The sequence below is a fragment of the Oncorhynchus keta genome, chromosome 20 (assembly GCF_023373465.1).
Source record: "Oncorhynchus keta strain PuntledgeMale-10-30-2019 chromosome 20, Oket_V2, whole genome shotgun sequence".
Classification (NCBI taxonomy): domain Eukaryota; kingdom Metazoa; phylum Chordata; class Actinopteri; order Salmoniformes; family Salmonidae; genus Oncorhynchus; species Oncorhynchus keta.
In genome coordinates, this window is record NC_068440.1 from 17397410 (window position 1) to 17414975 (window position 17566).

General features: G+C 46.0%; 1 protein-coding gene across 10 annotated transcripts in view; it reads right to left on the minus strand.

The window, feature by feature from the left end:
- The window catches only part of LOC118398965 (receptor-type tyrosine-protein phosphatase U-like), a 305732-nt gene that overhangs the window by 131269 nt on the left and 156897 nt on the right, over positions 1-17566 (minus strand). For all 10 annotated transcript variants that reach the window (XM_052472190.1, XM_052472185.1, XM_052472195.1 and 7 more), the window contains exon 3: positions 4487-4758. In XM_052472190.1, the coding sequence (XP_052328150.1) occupies positions 4487-4758 (272 nt within the window). The remainder of the gene's footprint in view (positions 1-4486; positions 4759-17566) is intronic.

Below are 17566 nucleotides of genomic sequence, written 5' to 3' on the forward strand. Positions count from 1 at the left end.
ACACACACACACACACACACACACACACACACACACACACAGCTGGTGGCTTCTCGTTAAAGGGCGTTTTGGAGGAGGGCAAACGAGAGACGGCTAGAGGTATAAATCACAGGATTTAATGAGGCTTCCTCCAAATATCCCACCACACACACACGCGCACACACACACACACACACACACACACACACACACACACACACACACACACACACACACACACACACACACACACACACACACACACGCACACACGCACACACGCACACACGCACACACGCACGCACACACAATAGCCATAACAACACCATCAACTAAACACAGGGCAGAACAAAGAGATATTGATTGCTCTGCTGCACTGGGGGACATTAAGTCATACAGGTAAATACACGACAAATACACTACTATACCACATTCATATTCCCATGTTGTCACGATGACATAGTGCAGCAGTACCCGCTCCTCTGGGACAAACTGGTAGTTTGCACATATTTTTTCTATTCAAGCAGCACAAGCACAACAGATGAAACTAAATCAAGGGCATGATGTTTCCCAGGTAGCAAGCATGTGGTGGCCCACTAGCGGCTGGTCTCTGGCATAGTTTCTCAGCTGCAGTATAGAACATACTCTATGTGTGACGGCTCTAAAAGCAAATGTTCTGTTCTTAATCAATCAACCAACCAATCAACCAGGTAACCTATGGAATAAGAGCATTGGGTACAGTAACTGATATGTTGCTGGTCCAATCCAGAGCCAGCAAGGTAGAAAAATCTGCCATTCTGCCCTTGAGCAAGGCAGTTAACCCCAAACAACATCTTTGCCGATGATGTTGATCAAGGCAGACGTGCAACTATAGTTTTCCTTCACAGAAAATACATTGGTGCAACACATACGGCAGAAAATAGATACATTTTCATCAGATGACAATAGAAGTGTGTTACGGATACAGTTATCCTGTGTCTGTGTGTATCCTGTGTGTGTGTTTCTTTTCTCTCCTTCTCCCCTCACAGGTGAAAACCATCACTCCCCAATCAGTCAACAATCAATCATCAATCAGAAGACACACCTCCTCCTATTTCCTACACTATCACAGTTCCTTCCCCATGGTTTAAAAACCCCATCATTTGTTTGTTCTGGAGCTCAGCTCAGCTCAATCTCTCTGTAATGCCATGTCTGTAGGTCTCTGTGTTTCACTCTCGCTTTGTGTCTTAACCTCTCTTTCGTTTAAAGCACTTCATAGCACTTTGTCATCACCTGTGAGTATTATTTTTGGTTATGGTATTTGTTTGTTGCTGGTGGGAAAAGGGGGAAACCAAGACAAGTCGCCCATGGGCATACACTACCCGTAGGTGAACTTTGTTAAATACACTAGTTAGAACTGGGCGGACCACCCACTGCATTTTTGGTTAGTTAGTTAGCTGTTGTTAAAGTAGGCTAGTCTAGCTTAGGGTGTGTTTTTGTATACTTATTGTTTCTTTCCTTGGGTCCAGCTCAGCCCCTTTTCCTGCTCCCCCCCATTACCGTGTGTTTATAAATAAACCTAGAGTTTGACGGTAGATTTCTGTTGTCGTGGTTATTTCGTGCACACTTTTACTTTGTCACAATAATAATTTGCATGAGTTATGTTACGGGTCTCATTACCATCCCCCCTAGACTGTCGGGCCAAAAGGGATTCGTAACAAAGTGCAAAGCTATTTGGCTGGCAGCCACAAGTAAATGAGCTTAAGATGAAAAACCAAGGGCTTTAAAAAAAATAAACAATCCATGGCATTCATATTTCTAATGTTTAGGCATAGCATAGAAAGAATGAGGCCAGCTACAGGTCCTAAAGTTAATCTTGCATTTTACTGGAGAAAAATAGGCTGGCGAAAAGTATCTCCACATTAGTCAGAACGCTGTCTGCTGATAGAAACCTGTGAATTCTCATCCGGGTTTAGAAGTGCAACTGAATCACAAAATTAGTCTGATGCCGGCAGAAATTACAATAAGAAGCATTTTACATCTGTTTACAAAATGCAGCAAGGTATTTCTTATAAGATGCATATTTTGTTCCTGTGTAAAAAAAAAAATTGCAGAATTCCCTAAGTTTAACTTGCCATATACTAGTCTGGAGGGAAAGCTGGACGTAGTCTTTTTATTTTTAGAAAAACATCCAAAATGACCAGTGTTCCTTGAATTCTGAATAAATCACAGACAGTATCACCAGCAAAGCACCCCAACACCATCACACCTCCTTTTCCATGCTTCATGTGGGAACCACACATGCAGAGATCATCCATTCACCTACTCTGTGTCTCACAAAGACACGGCGGTTGGAACCAAAAATCTAATTTGGACTCATTAGAGCAAAGGACAGATTTCCACCGGTCTAATGTTCATTGCTCGTGTTTCTTGGATAAAGCAAGTCTCTTCTTAATATTTCTGTCCTTTAGTAGTGGTTTCTTTGCAGCAAGTGGACCATGAAGGCCTGATTCACGCAGTCTCCTTGAGGTGTGTCTGTTACTTTAACTCTGTGAAGCCAATATTTGGGCTGCAATTTCTGAGGCTGGTAACTCTAATGAACTTATCCTCTGAAGCAGAGGTAACTTTGGGTCTTCTTTTCCTGTGGCTGTCCTCATGAGAACCACTTTCATCATAGCACCCAAGCTAACTTGCTAGCTACTTCCAGACATCTGTGAGAGAGAGAGAGAACAGCTCACTGAACATTACTCGCCCTAGCAGAGCTGGTTAGGCTATTAGGTTATCCAAAGTGTTGGTGACTGCAACTGTGCTGTCAGATTGTCCATTTGTAAATTCAGAGCGTTTCGTGTTCAGAGCGCACAGAGGACACTCTGGCCGATGAGTTTAGTTTACTGACACCGGCCATATTCAACGGGTGTTGAGCGTTTGTAAATTCATCAGTTATTCTGTGCTCTCTGGCACATTCAGACGAGAGTGCTCTGAAATCGGAGTAGATGGCCAGACTGAATTTATGAACTCACCCGAAATTATTTCTTGCATAGTGGAGTCTTTGTTAAGACATGTAGCTAGCTAGCTAGCTAGCTAGCTAGCTAGCTAGGTAAACAATGAACCATACATACAGCACATGTAGTTACTACCCTGCATGAATCTGCAGGTAGCAAACCAACCAGGTTCAATGTTAGCTAGCTAACATTAGGCTATAGCTAGAAACATGTCATATCTGATAATGTAGCTAGCCAGACTATCTTACCCATATACATCATTCTTGGTGGATGCGTCTCCTGTCGGATGCCATGGTTGCCCTTAGTGTGAAGATGTAATCCGATATCAAAACTCAGTCCTCCAGAAAGTGGAGAGCAACACTTATGCAGTTTTAATACACAGTACATTTTTTTAAAACTGCGTTAGACAGGATGACCTAGACATACTGACCAGCTTAAATAGACAGAAGCATGCTACAGTATATGGCAGACCAATCCAAACTCATCTCTCGACATGTCCAGCCCACTCATTATTTCAGACAATCATGGATACCGGGAAGCTTGCTCACTTTTTCTTTGGCTAAACCAACTAGGCTCGTAATTTGACAATGTTATTCATATTTGCAGATGGCATACATGTTTGTATGTTCGAGAAGGCATTTCTGCGCAAAAACACATTTAGATTTTTTTTTAAAGTTGACGTTCTAACGGTTCGCCTGTGAAGTAGTGACCGTGACATATGCCTAGCTTCCTAAAACGGGTCACAACTGATTTGCTCAAATGTATTAAGTTAAGAAATTCCACAAATTAACTTTTAATATCAAGGCACACCTGTTAATTGAAATGCATTCCAGGTGACTACCTCATAAAGCTGGTTGAGAGAATGCCAAGAGTGTGCAAGGCTGTCATCAAGGCAAAGGGTGGCTACTTTGAAGAATCTCAAATATAAAATATATTTAGATTTGTTTAACACTTTTTTGGTTACTACATGATTCCGTATGTGTCATTTCATAGATTTGATGTCTTCACTATTATTCTACAATTTAGAAAATAGTAAAAAATAAAGAAAACCCTGGAATGAGTAGGTGTGTCAAATTTTGACTGGTACTGTATGTAAAACTTTATGAGCTGGAATTAATTTATTTTCGTTTGCACTCGGTAGCATATTTAGTTAACATCCTAAATAGAAATGTGCTATTACTTGTGCTCATTTTGTTAGCATTCTGGTAATCATCACCCAATGCGCTTTTTTTTGCACCCCCTTGTATACTAAGCTGGTAATATCATAAATCATGGGGTGAAAGAAGGACGGTAGGACGATATGAACATCTGGAAACCCCTAGCTTCACCTGGTGCCACTCACCCTAATCCTCACCTGGTTATAGAGCCATATTACTGTCAATGTAGCATTAGCATAGCATTGTCTCTCCCCTGGTATTTGCTGGGCCTGGTATTTGCTGGGCCTGGAAGGTGCTAACGGAGTAGTATTAGACATAGACTTACTATACTGTATGTATTAACACAGCAGATGTATTATTAGCGCTCACCTGGTATTCGCTGGGCCAGAATGTGCTGACGGCTAGCTCCACCTGGTGCCACTGGCGTCCATGTGACCCGGAGACGTTCCACACGGCACTGCCCCACGGCCCCCCATTGACCCTGATGTAGAGCTGCAGCTCCCCGGGGGAGTGGCCGTCGCGGCTGTACAGGAAGTAGCTGAACTGGATGCAGTGCGTGTCGTTCTCACTCAGCGAATGGAGGAGGAGGTGGGCCCGCTGCCCCGCGGCATGCTGGGACGAGTTCACCATCATGAACGAGCCTAGGGGAGAGGAGGGAGGAGACCGGGTCAGATGATTATAACAGAATTCCTGTCAACAGAGACGTAACTTTAGGGATATCTCCTTCATGATTTGAGCAATAGTCTGAGTTGAGGTAAAGCCTGACCATGCATACCAAGTTAGGATTCAACCCTCTACCTTTCTCTGCTCTACCTCCGTCTCTACCACAGGCGGCCGGTAGCACCTAAATTGGAGAGGACGGGCTCATAATAATGGATGGAATGGAATAAATGTAATGGTATTGAATACATCAAACACATCGAAACCATACCAGCCATTATTATGAGCAGTCCTCCCCCCAGCAGCCTGCTCTAGTCCCTACCTCTCTTTACTTCTCTCTTCCTCTCTGTCTGGCCCTCTAAGGGCTTCTTTGTCTGCCACAAGGCCTCAGATGTCCCCTGTTCAAAGCTCTGTGTGGTGGACAGACAGCAGGGCTGTAGCCTGTTGCCTGACCATCACACGGGTGTCAAACAGACAATCTGACAAACAAAGACAGATATTTGCCTTTACAGCTGTCCACACACTGCAGTGGAAGAGAGAGAGAGATCAACAGAAAGAGAATGACTAAAAGAAAAAGAGAACGAGTGGTAGGGAGATGTCCATGTTGATCACACCAGATTGGGGACAGTTTTCATGAGGGAATCACAACAGAGTATCATTCTAACCCTTCTAAACCTTTCTAATCTTCTAAAAATGATCACTGGGTCACAGTATTGGATCCTGTTACCAAAGGAATCTTCTAAGTACTTTAAAGACACGGCTGTAGTGTATTCCCTATGGAAAGGCAGGGCAGGTTGGGTAATGTAGTTGAATGAGGGTGTAATCAGGGACTCAGTGCCATGCCACTCCTACTACCATTAATCACACTGACACTGTTATTAGGCTGCAATGGCAACCTAGGGAATACTTTGAACACCAGAGATTATGCACGCACACACAAACACACACGCACGCGCACACGCACACACACACACACACACACACACACACACACACACACACACACACACACACACACACACACACACACACACACACACACACACACACACACACAAACACAAAGTGCGATAGGCTCAGGTCCAAATCCCACTGAGTGAGAGCTCCCCTCCCTCCTCTCTCCTTCTCCTTTTCCCTCTCTCCTTCTCCTCCCTTTCTCCTTGGCAGGTAGAGTGATTAAGATACTAGAGCTCCTTTGGGACCTTATCTCTCTCTGTCCCTGGCCTCAGCCTGGCGCTGGCTGCCTTCATAGGGAGGAGGTACAGCATGTGACCTTCAACACTGTGACCTCAACATGCCTTTCAGACAGGCTGCCTTTCCTCAACACCTTGCCCTCGGGTTGCACAATTCCAGTGACTTTCCCAAAATGAAATGATTTTCCAGAGATCCAGGTTGAACGATTCAGGATTTCCTGCTTATTTCCTCCTTATTCTGGGAATCTTCCATCCAGGATTTCTGAAAAACCTGGGAATTTTGCAATCCTACTTTTGCCCATATCAGAGTAGAAAAACACACCCAATAGAAGGTAACACAGACAAAAGCTTGTGCTGGTTCAATGAAACCCTGGTCTTGTCAGTTTGCTTTGCTTGCTCATCCAAAGGGGAGGAGTCACAGTCAGAACAAGGAAGAAATGTAAGAAAGTTCAGAGTTCTTCGTATCAAAAGTTTTGATTCCCCAAACCAACCATGACCTACATCAGCCAGGTCACAGCACAGGGCTGCTCAGTGTTAAAAAACCTCTTACTGTCTCAAAACCTTGAATCCGCTCTACTGTCCAAAACATCCCTACATCCCTTTCCTCTCTCTTTCCTGATCCGTCTGGACAAAACATCCCTCTGGTCTCTTCTTTCATCCTCTCATATCCTCTCTTCCCTGACCCCGACCCTGAACCCAGCCTGGACAGAACAGTCAAGCCTTCAGTAAATTCCTACTAGCAGCTTCTCTTTCTCAGGGGGACTGGCAGGCAATATTCTCAGAAAACATTGATCTTCCCCTTGCTTTCCATAGAGTCTCACCAACATCCAGAGCTGGACCAGGGCAGGCATTGACTTGGCCTGTACTGGTCCCTGGGTCCTCACTGCCACCATGCCTCTGATGTGTGGAGACTCCTGAAGGCTTGTGGGGCCAGGAGGCTAAATTGCTTTTCTCACTAGATCAGCACAACACTGAACTACCTCTCCCTTCCCTGTTTGAGATTTGAGACCAGGTAACAGGCCTATGTGTGTGAGAGGGAGATCTGCTATGAGGAGGGTATGAGATGAGTGCTATGACCAAAAGATAGAAAACAAAGATATTAGCTGGAATTGAATTGACCCTGCCATAACAATGTTAACACATTGTCTTGTTTACAAACTGCAACACAATCTCATACAATTATTTCTCTGAAAACAGGAAGTTTCTAGTTGTTGAACAGTGGTGGAAGAAAGACTTAGAGAACAATTGAAGATTAAAATATGTCTAACTAATTCTGACAGGCCTTGGAGCCGGTATGAAAATCAAATTGAGATAGATAGACTCGAATACATCTATGCATTACATTATTACACTGACTGGGGCAGCTATACCTCTATCTCACTGTTGAAAGCCACCTAGTGGTGACTTAGGAACGACACTACGGCATCCATATTAGGAAATCCATCAGTTATCAGATGAAACTCAACTGACAAATGAGGGACTTGCTAAGATGGAGTCTGTAGGCGACAAACAAACAAATAAGGGAATCATATTATTTTTCACCAAGAGCTAATATGATGAACTGTCTGGGACATCTCTTTCAGAGAGTGTTAAAGCTCAAGGTGAGCGTAAAGACATAGGTTCATTTCTGCTAAACATACCAAATGATCATAATTCACCTGAGCTTGCTTGAGTCAGTTAATTTGATTAATGCCTCAATTAGCAGGTCATTGATAGCATTTCTATTAAAAGAAATGCCTTCTGATAACCTTCCGTGTCCATCCTTAAGGAGCAAGACACACATACAGATACATAGAGGCAAGCGCACACACATTGAGAGGCAAACACATACAGAAACATACCCAACTTGGGTTAAAAATATAAATCCATAAAGGCAGATAAGGCGCCATCTATTTCCTCTGGGACCATGACTAGCCCTGCCAAGGATGAGGGAATACACACAGACACACTCACACAGACACACTCACACAGACACACTCACACAGACACACACACACACACACACACACACACACACACACACACACACACACACACACACACACACACACACACACACACACACACACACACACACACACACACACACACACAATCACACAAAACACACACATACACACACACAAGGGAACATACATTAAGAGATTAGCGCACAGCCCCGAATCCCTGCACTTCCTATCAGAACGTCAGATATAGCGTAGGATGGGACCCAGAGTCACAAGTGTCACTGCTTTTATCACACACACACACCAGGAGGAAGGGGAGGAGGAGGGAGAGGCAGGAAGGGAGAGAAGGAAAAGAGAGAGAGAGAGAGAGAGAGAGAGAGAGAGAGAGAGAGAGCAAGATATAGAGATGAGGAAGAAAGAGGGGGTGGGAGAGGTAGGAAGGAAAAGAGAGAGATATTTTCACCATATTTTCACAATTTTTCTGAAGCGTTTCTGCCTTTGCTCCCATCAATAATGTTTTGTATAACTCAGCCATGCATATAAACCAGGAAATGCCATCGTTCACAGTATTAGTTCAATTACTTCCTGTTATTTTGAATCATCTTGGTGTTGGTGTGAGTCCAATTGGCCTTGATTATTGTGTGTGTGCGTGCGTGCGTGTGTGTGTGTGTGTGTGTAAGAGAGAAGGTCAGCCTGGAACTTTCTGTTTTTGTATTTTTCTGTTTCATTTGTTTGTGTTTTAGTTGTTTTATATTAAACCTCAGGCTACCCTCACCTGATCTCTGAAGGGCGGTAGAGGTGGTGATTGGGAACTCGCAGACTTGCCTTTCTGTTTGTCTTTGCGCGTGTTGCTGCATTGTGTAATCTGTGTCGCTGGTTGGCAGGGTACTGAGGTCGCAGGCCTGTGCTATGTTTGTTGTGTTCACTGGGGCCGAAAGGCACCGATGCAGATTCTGCCATTTACAAAGTGACACAGTGCTTATGCTGTGGAAATGGGAAATGGGCTAACCAACACCAGCTGCTCATGAATGTGACATAGAGAGAGAGAGAGAGAGAGAGAGAGACTCTAGCCACACACACACACACACACACACACACACACACACACACACACACACACACACAACTTCCGTACACAAACAACCAGAGTCCGTCTGGCACTTGGGCTGGGAGATAACGTGGTTCCCAGGGTGAGGGCCGGGATCCAAACAGACGACCGGGACTCGGCTCAAAAACATGCAATCATTACTAAACTTCAAAGTATTGACTTGATATTGATACTATATAACGAATGACACAGCCTCTTCCGCTGGCATAGTAAATATCACAGCTAGTCACTGTAAGCAAGGCTATACTGTAGTTGTACCAGCATTGTCAACAAACACACACACCCACGCAATTAATCACACACACAAAAGCAAACACACACACACAGACACACAATCTGTCTCTTTCTCGCTCCCTCTCTCTCTGTTCTGACAACATTTGGGCTGACACTACTGACTCCCCTCTCTTTCTCAACTCAGCACCAACACAGTAACTCAGTGAATGTATTAAGGAATCCTCTCCCTCTCTCTCTCTCGCTCTCTCTCTGACAGAGTTCATTGCAGAGCCACCTGTTCTAGCAGCATGTCTCCTCAGGGACCCACCATGGAGAAAAAGGGAGCAGTGTGCCCTGGTTGAGAAAAGGAGAGGAGGGGAGGGACACCGAGAGACAGAACAGAGAGTTCATTCTCTAAATGCCTGCAAGGTACTGAGATGAAACAAGTGGTAGATCACACATGTTTGACGAAGAGAATGAGAGAAATAAAGAAAGAGAGAGAGGAGAGAGCTTCTGGGAAGGAGAGGAGTGTTACAGTATTGAGATGCTTTGGTAGACAGGGGGAGGGGTTGGATAGGGTTTCGGGTTGCTGGCTGGCTGGGTTGGAAGCTGGCTGGGTGGTTGGTGTCTGGTTGGCTGGCTTGCTGGCTGGCTGGGTGAGTGGCTGACTGGCTGGCTGGCTAGTAAATCAATATTGATTTCTGCAGAGAGAATATACCCTGCCTGCCATCCTCAGTCCAATGGACATGACTCAATTCCACTCATGCCTGTATGGCTGTTCACTTTTCACACACAAAAAAAACCCATCTATAAATCACTATGCCCTTTCCTTGATCTCTTGGCTCATAATGGATATGATTGAATAAATGGTGACATCCAGAACCAAGCTAAATGGATCAGCTTGTACAGTCTGTACTGTAACTAGGATCTGGAAACAGGAGAACGAGACAATCTCTTAAATTTGTGTATTTTTCTAAAACCACAGCGGAGACACAGAAACACCTCAGACATCAGGTCTCTGTGGAGAGGAGACATGGAGGAAGAAAGAAGACACTAACCATGTCCTGTAAGGAGACTGGGTTAGGTGGGAAGAGGGTGAGTTATTACAGGGCTCTGCAACACGTGTTCTCGGGTAGAATAACCTGATAAAAACAGCCCTGAGATGCCCTGAGATGAGAGAAGAACTGTATGGGAACAGCCTATTTCTCTGTCTGTCCGTCTGTCCCTCTCTGACTATCAGTGGCACCGCAGTGCGGCTGATGCTCAGCCCAGGTATGAGGTCTGCCAGTATGGACCAGGGCCCAGTGCTTCCCCCACTTCCCATCCTCCCCCCACATCCAGTCGGTGCGATAAGACAGTATCAGTTACAGCCCAGCTGAGTGCCCGCATGTATGTGCATCTGGAGTAGACCAGGGAGTTGCAGAGAGAGAGAGAGAGAGAGAGAGAGAGAGCAGAGAGAGAGCAGGGAGAGAGAGTAGAGAGAGAGAGAGCAGGGAGAGAGAGTATAGAGAGAGCAGAGAGAGAGAGAGAGCAGAGAGAGAGAGAGAGAGAGAGCAGAGAGAGAGCAGAAAGAGAGAGCAGATGACCTTGCATGCAGATTACCTTCAGGCAGAGGGGAGAGAAAGGCCCTGGCCAGAGACATGTTCACAACCTGGCCCCACATAGATCTGAAAGGATTGGATAGGTATACACAATATCACAGTAGCTCTTTACTTGGATGAGCCAGATAGGATTTTCCCTATATTGTGTATCCAATCCCCTGTGCCTAAGGGGTACAGATAGGGGTTAATTCTAGAAAGAGATAAAGGGTATATCCTACATCCCTCTTCACCCAAATAAGTATAACATTGGCTTGACCTCAAGCAGACACCATGGAGGGGTCTTATGAGTGGGAGAGAGGAGGGTAGCGAGACTGAATAGGGGCTAGGCTTAGGGGTCAATTAACCTGAACCCGAGTGCATCAACTTGACATTATACCATAGTAAGTGTCAATCTGTGGCCTACATCTTCACCATAATAATATTAATCAGATCCAAACCAGTAACTTGTCTTAAATATATCTAGCAACAAGTAATAACTGTTGGGTTAGTTGCATGTTTTGGGCATTAGGGGGCACACTCTACTTGCCCTTACGGAGGATATGCCAACGGTACAATTGCCTGCGTCTCTCTTTAATCCAGAACACACGGCACGCTTTAAAACACAAGGTGGTTTACATTTCAAATCTATCACTGAATCAATGGGGTGAAATTGGGGCACCAGTCTAATCTCAATGAATCAAATCAAATTTAAATCCCATTGAGAGAGCTGCTCAACGGCCAAAAAAGGCACAACAAAAGGCTGAATGTGCGCTTTTCAAAGAACGTCCTCATTCAGCTCGCAAACAGAAAGCATCCAATGAACTTTTCAAAACATCCTCGCTCAGATCTGATTGGTTTCCTCAGACACAAAGCCTCACTTTCAGCCAATGGGCTTGGCCGGTGTGTTTCAAAGAAGGCCAACCAAAACAGAAATTACTTCAAGTTTGTTTATCCCCCTCAGTCTTTCAGAGGCACGCACTGCTTACTTATTCATTAGCCGTCACTCTACCAAACACACACACACACACACACACACACACACACACACACACACACACACACACACACACACACACACACACACACACACACACACACACACACACACACACAGAGAAAACCCATCACTCAGACAGATACAACTGAAAGACGTGTGTAATCCAGAATCTTAATTCACATCCTGCATAGCCACAGTTTAATGGGAATGGCTTCGAGCAAATAAAGCCGTTGGAAACTGAAATCAATAGTCATAAATCAGCATAATAAGCATCTCCGGCTGAGGAGGGGAAAACACACGCTGTTCTATCAGTTCATCAAACGTTTGCGAGCGTCACACACACACACACATGGAAAACACCCTGTTCTCTAGTCCATCAGGCGTTTACGAGTGTATCTCCTTAATCCTCGCCACATCCACTACGGACACTTGCCTACAAATCATCAGTGATACGGATGAACCAATGAAAGCCCAAGGAGGAAACATAGACTTGAGGAGGCCCATTAATAGAACTGGCCAGTTCCTCAGGCTGGTGCGCACAGACATTCAGCATCACTAAGTAATTAAAAACAAACAGTTTTGTTACTTTGTGAGAAGCTAGAGGGGACAATATTAGTGCAGAAATATGTCAATTATCCTCTTTATTTTCTGTGCAAAATGAAGGATATTGCAGTGTAACAGAATATGCAATTCAAAGTAAATGTTGAATTTACCGTGTTCTCTACATAATCAAACACCATATCTGAAGTGTAAAGAAAATAGTCTGCTTGTTTAATTGTTCCTCTGTATTTGTATTTGTATTATGGATCCCCATAATGCCAAGGCAGCAGCTACTCTTCCTGGGATCCCAGCTACATTAAGGCACTTATACAATTTTAAAAGCATTACAATACATAACAGATTTCACAACACATTAAGTTGGCTCCCGAGTGGCACAGCGGTCTAAATGCAAGAGGCATATCCGTGCAAGACTACAGTCCCTTGTTCGATTTCAGGCTGTATCACATCCGGCCGAGATTGGGAGTCCCATAGGGCGGCGCACAATTGGCCCAGCGTTGTCCGGGTTTGGCAGGGGTAGGCCGTCATTGTAAATAAGAATTTGTTCGGACTTGCCTAGTTAAATAAATGTTAAATAAAACAATAAAACAAACGTAAAAGTGTGTGTCCTCAGGCCCCTACTCTACTACCACATATCTTTATACACAAAATCCATGTGTACGTGTATGTATAGTGCATATATTATCGTGTCTGTGCCTGTGTTTGTGTTGCTATGCATGAGCGAGTTGATGTGGAATAGAGTTCCATGTAGTCATGGCTCTATGTAGTACTGTGCACCTCCCATAGTCTGGACGTGTAGTCATGGCTCTATGTAGTACTGTGCACCTCCCATAGTCTGGACGTGTAGTCATGGCTCTATGTAGTACTGTGCACCTCCCATAGTCTGGACTTGTAGTCATGGCTCTATGTAGTACTGTGCACCTCCCATAGTCTGGACTTGTAGTCATGGCTCTATGTAGTACTGTGCACCTCCCATAGTCTGGACTTGTAGTCATGGCTCTATGTAGTACTGTGCACCTCCCATAGTCTGGACTTGTAGTAATGGCTCTATGTAGTACTGTGCACCTCCCATAGTCTGGACTTGTAGTCATGGCTCTATGTAGTACTGTGCACCTCCCATAGTCTGGACTTGTAGTCATGGCTCTATGTAGTACTGTGCACCTCCCATAGTCTGGACTTGTAGTAATGGCTCTATGTAGTACTGTGCACCTCCCATAGTCTGGACTTGTAGTCATGGCTCTATGTAGTACTGTGTACCTCCCATAGTCTGGACTTGTAGTCATGGCTCTATGTAGTACTGTGCACCTCCCATAGTCTGGACTTGCCGTCATGGCTCTATGTAGTACTGTGCACCTCCCATAGTCTGGACGTGTAGTCATGGCTCTATGTAGTACTGTGCACCTCCCATAGTCTGGACTTGTAGTCATGGCTCTATGTAGTACTGTGCACCTCCCATAGTCTGGACTTGTAGTCATGGCTCTATGTAGTACTGTGCACCTCCCATAGTCTGGACGTGTAGTCATGGCTCTATGTAGTACTGTGCACCTCCCATAGTCTGGACTTGTAGTCATGGCTCTATGTAGTACTGTGCACCTCCCATAGTCTGGACTTGTCGTCATGGCTCTATGTAGTACTGTGCACCTCCCATAGTCTGGACCTGTCGTCATGGCTCTATGTAGTACTGTGCACCTCCCATAGTCTGGACTTGTAGTCATGGCTCTATGTAGTACTGTGCACCTCCCATAGTCTGGACTTGTAGTCATGGCTCTATGTAGTACTGTGCACCTCCCATAGTCTGGACTTGTAGTCATGGCTCTATGTAGTACTGTGCACCTCCCATAGTCTGGACTTGTAGTCATGGCTCTATGTAGTACTGTGCACCTCCCATAGTCTGGACTTGTCGTCATGGCTCTATGTAGTACTGTGCACCTCCCATAGTCTGGACTTGTAGTCATGGCTCTATGTAGTACTGTGCACCTCCCATAGTCTGGACTTGTCGTCATGGCTCAATGTAGTACTGTGCACCTCCCATAGTCTGGACGTGTAGTCATGGCTCTATGTAGTACTGTGCACCTCCCATAGTCTGGACTTGTAGTCATGGCTCTATGTAGTACTGTGCACCTCCCATAGTCTGGACTTGTAGTCATGGCTCTATGTAGTACTGTGCACCTCCCATAGTCTGGACTTGTAGTCATGGCTCTATGTAGTACTGTGCACCTCCCATAGTCTGGACTTGTCGTCATGGCTCTATGTAGTACTGTGCACCTCCCATAGTCTGGACTTGTCGTCATGGCTCTATGTAGTACTGTGCACCTCCCATAGTCTGGACGTGTAGTCATGGCTCTATGTAGTACTGTGCACCTCCCATAGTCTGGACTTGTAGTCATGGCTCTATGTAGTACTGTGCACCTCCCATAGTCTGGACTTGCAGACTTTGAAGAGAAGATGTCTTGTATAAAACATTGGTTTCAGTCTATATGAGAGTCAGAGCTGATTCAGACTGACTGCTGCTGAACAACAAACAGCAGGGGTATGTACCATACAGTACTAAATCACAAATGGCATCATATTCCCTATTTAGTGCATTATTTTTATCCAGGGCTCATAGAGTTCTGATCAAAAGTTGTGCGCTATGGATGGAATGGGGTGCCGTTTGGGACGCAGCCTAGGTAATTCCTGACGTCTGCCATCCTTGTTTACCCGTTCCCTTGGCCCCCTAGCATGGTCCAGAAATGTCATGCAGACAACAAGACAACAATAGCAGTGACAGTGGTTGTGACCTATAATAACTGCCTGGACAGGGCAGTGTGTGGATCGAAGGGAGGGTTAGGGGGGAACTTGTTTGCCTGCTGTTGCTGGTCTGTGGAGACGCTGGAGGGGGTGGTGACACACACTTTCCCTGAAGCACAGCTAGGCCCAGCCTCCTCCTCCCACCAGCCCCCTTACAACCCAAGCAGTGTGGTTAGGGGACACAATCTGGTATTGGGTCAAAGAATCCAATGAATCCATGGCAGAGAGGGACACACTCTGAGAGGAGAGAAGGGATCAGAAGAGAGAACTTACAGACTCTTTGAGAGGAGTGAAAGAGAAAGAGAGAGGCAGAGGTAGAGAGCATGCTACGAGGGAATAGGAAATTGAACATTACTGTCCTTCCACCTGTCAGAGAGAGAGTGTGTGTGTGTGTGTGTGTGTGTGTGTGTGTGTGTGTGTGTGTGTGTGTGTGTGTGTGTGTGTGTGTGTGTGTGTGTGTGTGTGTGTGTGTGTGTGTGTGTGTGTGTGTGTGTGTGTGTGTGTGTGTACTGCAAAACCCTCTGTTGCGCACCAAAGGATTTTGTGGTATATAAATAATGTAAGTGTGTAATAGTTGTGGTATAAAAATAATGTAATGCTGTGTAATAGCTGAGCCGTTTGATTCAACACTCGTCAGTGACACTCTCCTGGGGATTACAGCATTCTAATAGAACACCAACTCAGGCAAGGTCATCATTACAGTTCAGCTCCCCACAGGGAGTCAGAGTCAGCAGCTAGCAGGATACAGGGAGTCAGCAGCTAGCAGGACACAGGGAGTCAGAGTCAGCAGCTAGCAGGATACAGGGAGTCAGCAGCTAGCAGGACACAGGGAGTCAGAATCAGCAGCTAGCAGGATACAGGGAGTCAGCAGCTAGCAGGATACAGGGAGTCAGAGTCAGCAGCTAGCAGGACACGGGGATTCAGAGTCAGCAACTAGCAGAACACGGAATCAGAGTCAGCAGCTAGCAGGATACAGGGAGTCAGCAGCTAGCAGGATACAGGGCGTCAGAGTCAGCAGCTAGCAGGATACAGGGAGTCAGCAGCTAGCAGGATACAGGGCGTCAGAGTCAGCAGCTAGCAGGATACAGGGAGTCAGCAGCTAGCAGGATACAGGGCGTCAGAGTCAGCACCTAGCAGGATACAGGGCGTCAGAGTCAGAAGCTAGCAGGATACAGGGCGTCAGAGTCAGCAGCTAGCAGGATACAGGGAGTCAGAGTCAGCAGCTAGCAGGATACAGGGAGTCAGCAGCTAGCAGGATACAGGGAGTCAGCAGCTAGCAGGATACAGGGAGTCAGAGTCAGCAGCTAGCAGGATACAGGGAGTCAGCAGCTAGCAGGATACAGGGAGTCAGAGTCAGCAGCTAGCAGGATACAGGGCGTCAGAGTCAGCAGCTAGCAGGATACAGGGAGTCAGAAGCTAGCAGGATACAGGGCGTCAGAGTCAGCAGCTAGCAGGATACAGGGAGTCAGCAGCTAGCAGGATACAGGGAGTCAGAGTCAGCAGCTAGCAGGATACAGGACGTCAGAGTCAGCAGCTAGCAGGATACAGGGCGTCAGAGTCAGCAGCTAGCAGGATACAGGGCGTCAGAGTCAGCAGCTAGCAGGATACAGGGAGTCAGAAGCTAGCAGGATACAGGGAGTCAGAGTCAGCAGCTAGCAGGATACAGGGAGTCAGAGTCAGCAGCTAGCAGGATACAGGGAGTCAGAGTCAGCAGCTAGCAGGATACAGGGAGTCAGAGTCAGCAGCTAGCAGGATACAGGGAGTCAGAGTCAGCAGCTAGCAGGATACAGGGAGTCAGAGTCAGCAGCTAGCAGGATACAGGGCGTCAGAGTCAGCAGCTAGCAGGACATGGGGAGTCAGAGTCAGCAGCTAGCAGGACACAGGGAGTCAAAGTCAGCAGCTAGCAGGACACAGGGAGTCAGAATCAGCAGCTAGCCGGACACGGGGAGTCAGAGTCAGCAGCTAGCAGGATACAGGGAGTCAGAGTCAGCAGCTAACAGGACACAGGGAGTCAGCAGCTAGCAGGAAACAGGGAGGCAGAAGCTAACAGGAAACAGGGAGAGAGAGAGAGAGAGAGAGAGAGAGAGAGAGAGAGAGAGAGAGAGAGAGAGAGAGAGAGAGAGAGAGAGAGAGAGAGAGAGAGAGGGGTGGGTGAGAAAAAGGAGAGAAGAACAGAGGAATGATTGCAACAGTTAGTGAGAGTAGTCAGAGGGGCTAGCTAAGACAGAGGGGGAGGGGGGAGAGGCAGAGAGAGAGAGAGAGAGAGAGAGAGAGAGAGAGAGAGAGAGAGAGAGAGAGAGAGATTTACAGCCAGGGTTCTCATCTCTGGGGTTGTCAATGTTTTTGAAAGTCTTTCTCTCTTTTTCCGCATGGACCTGTTAACAGCGGGACTGGAGATCCAAGG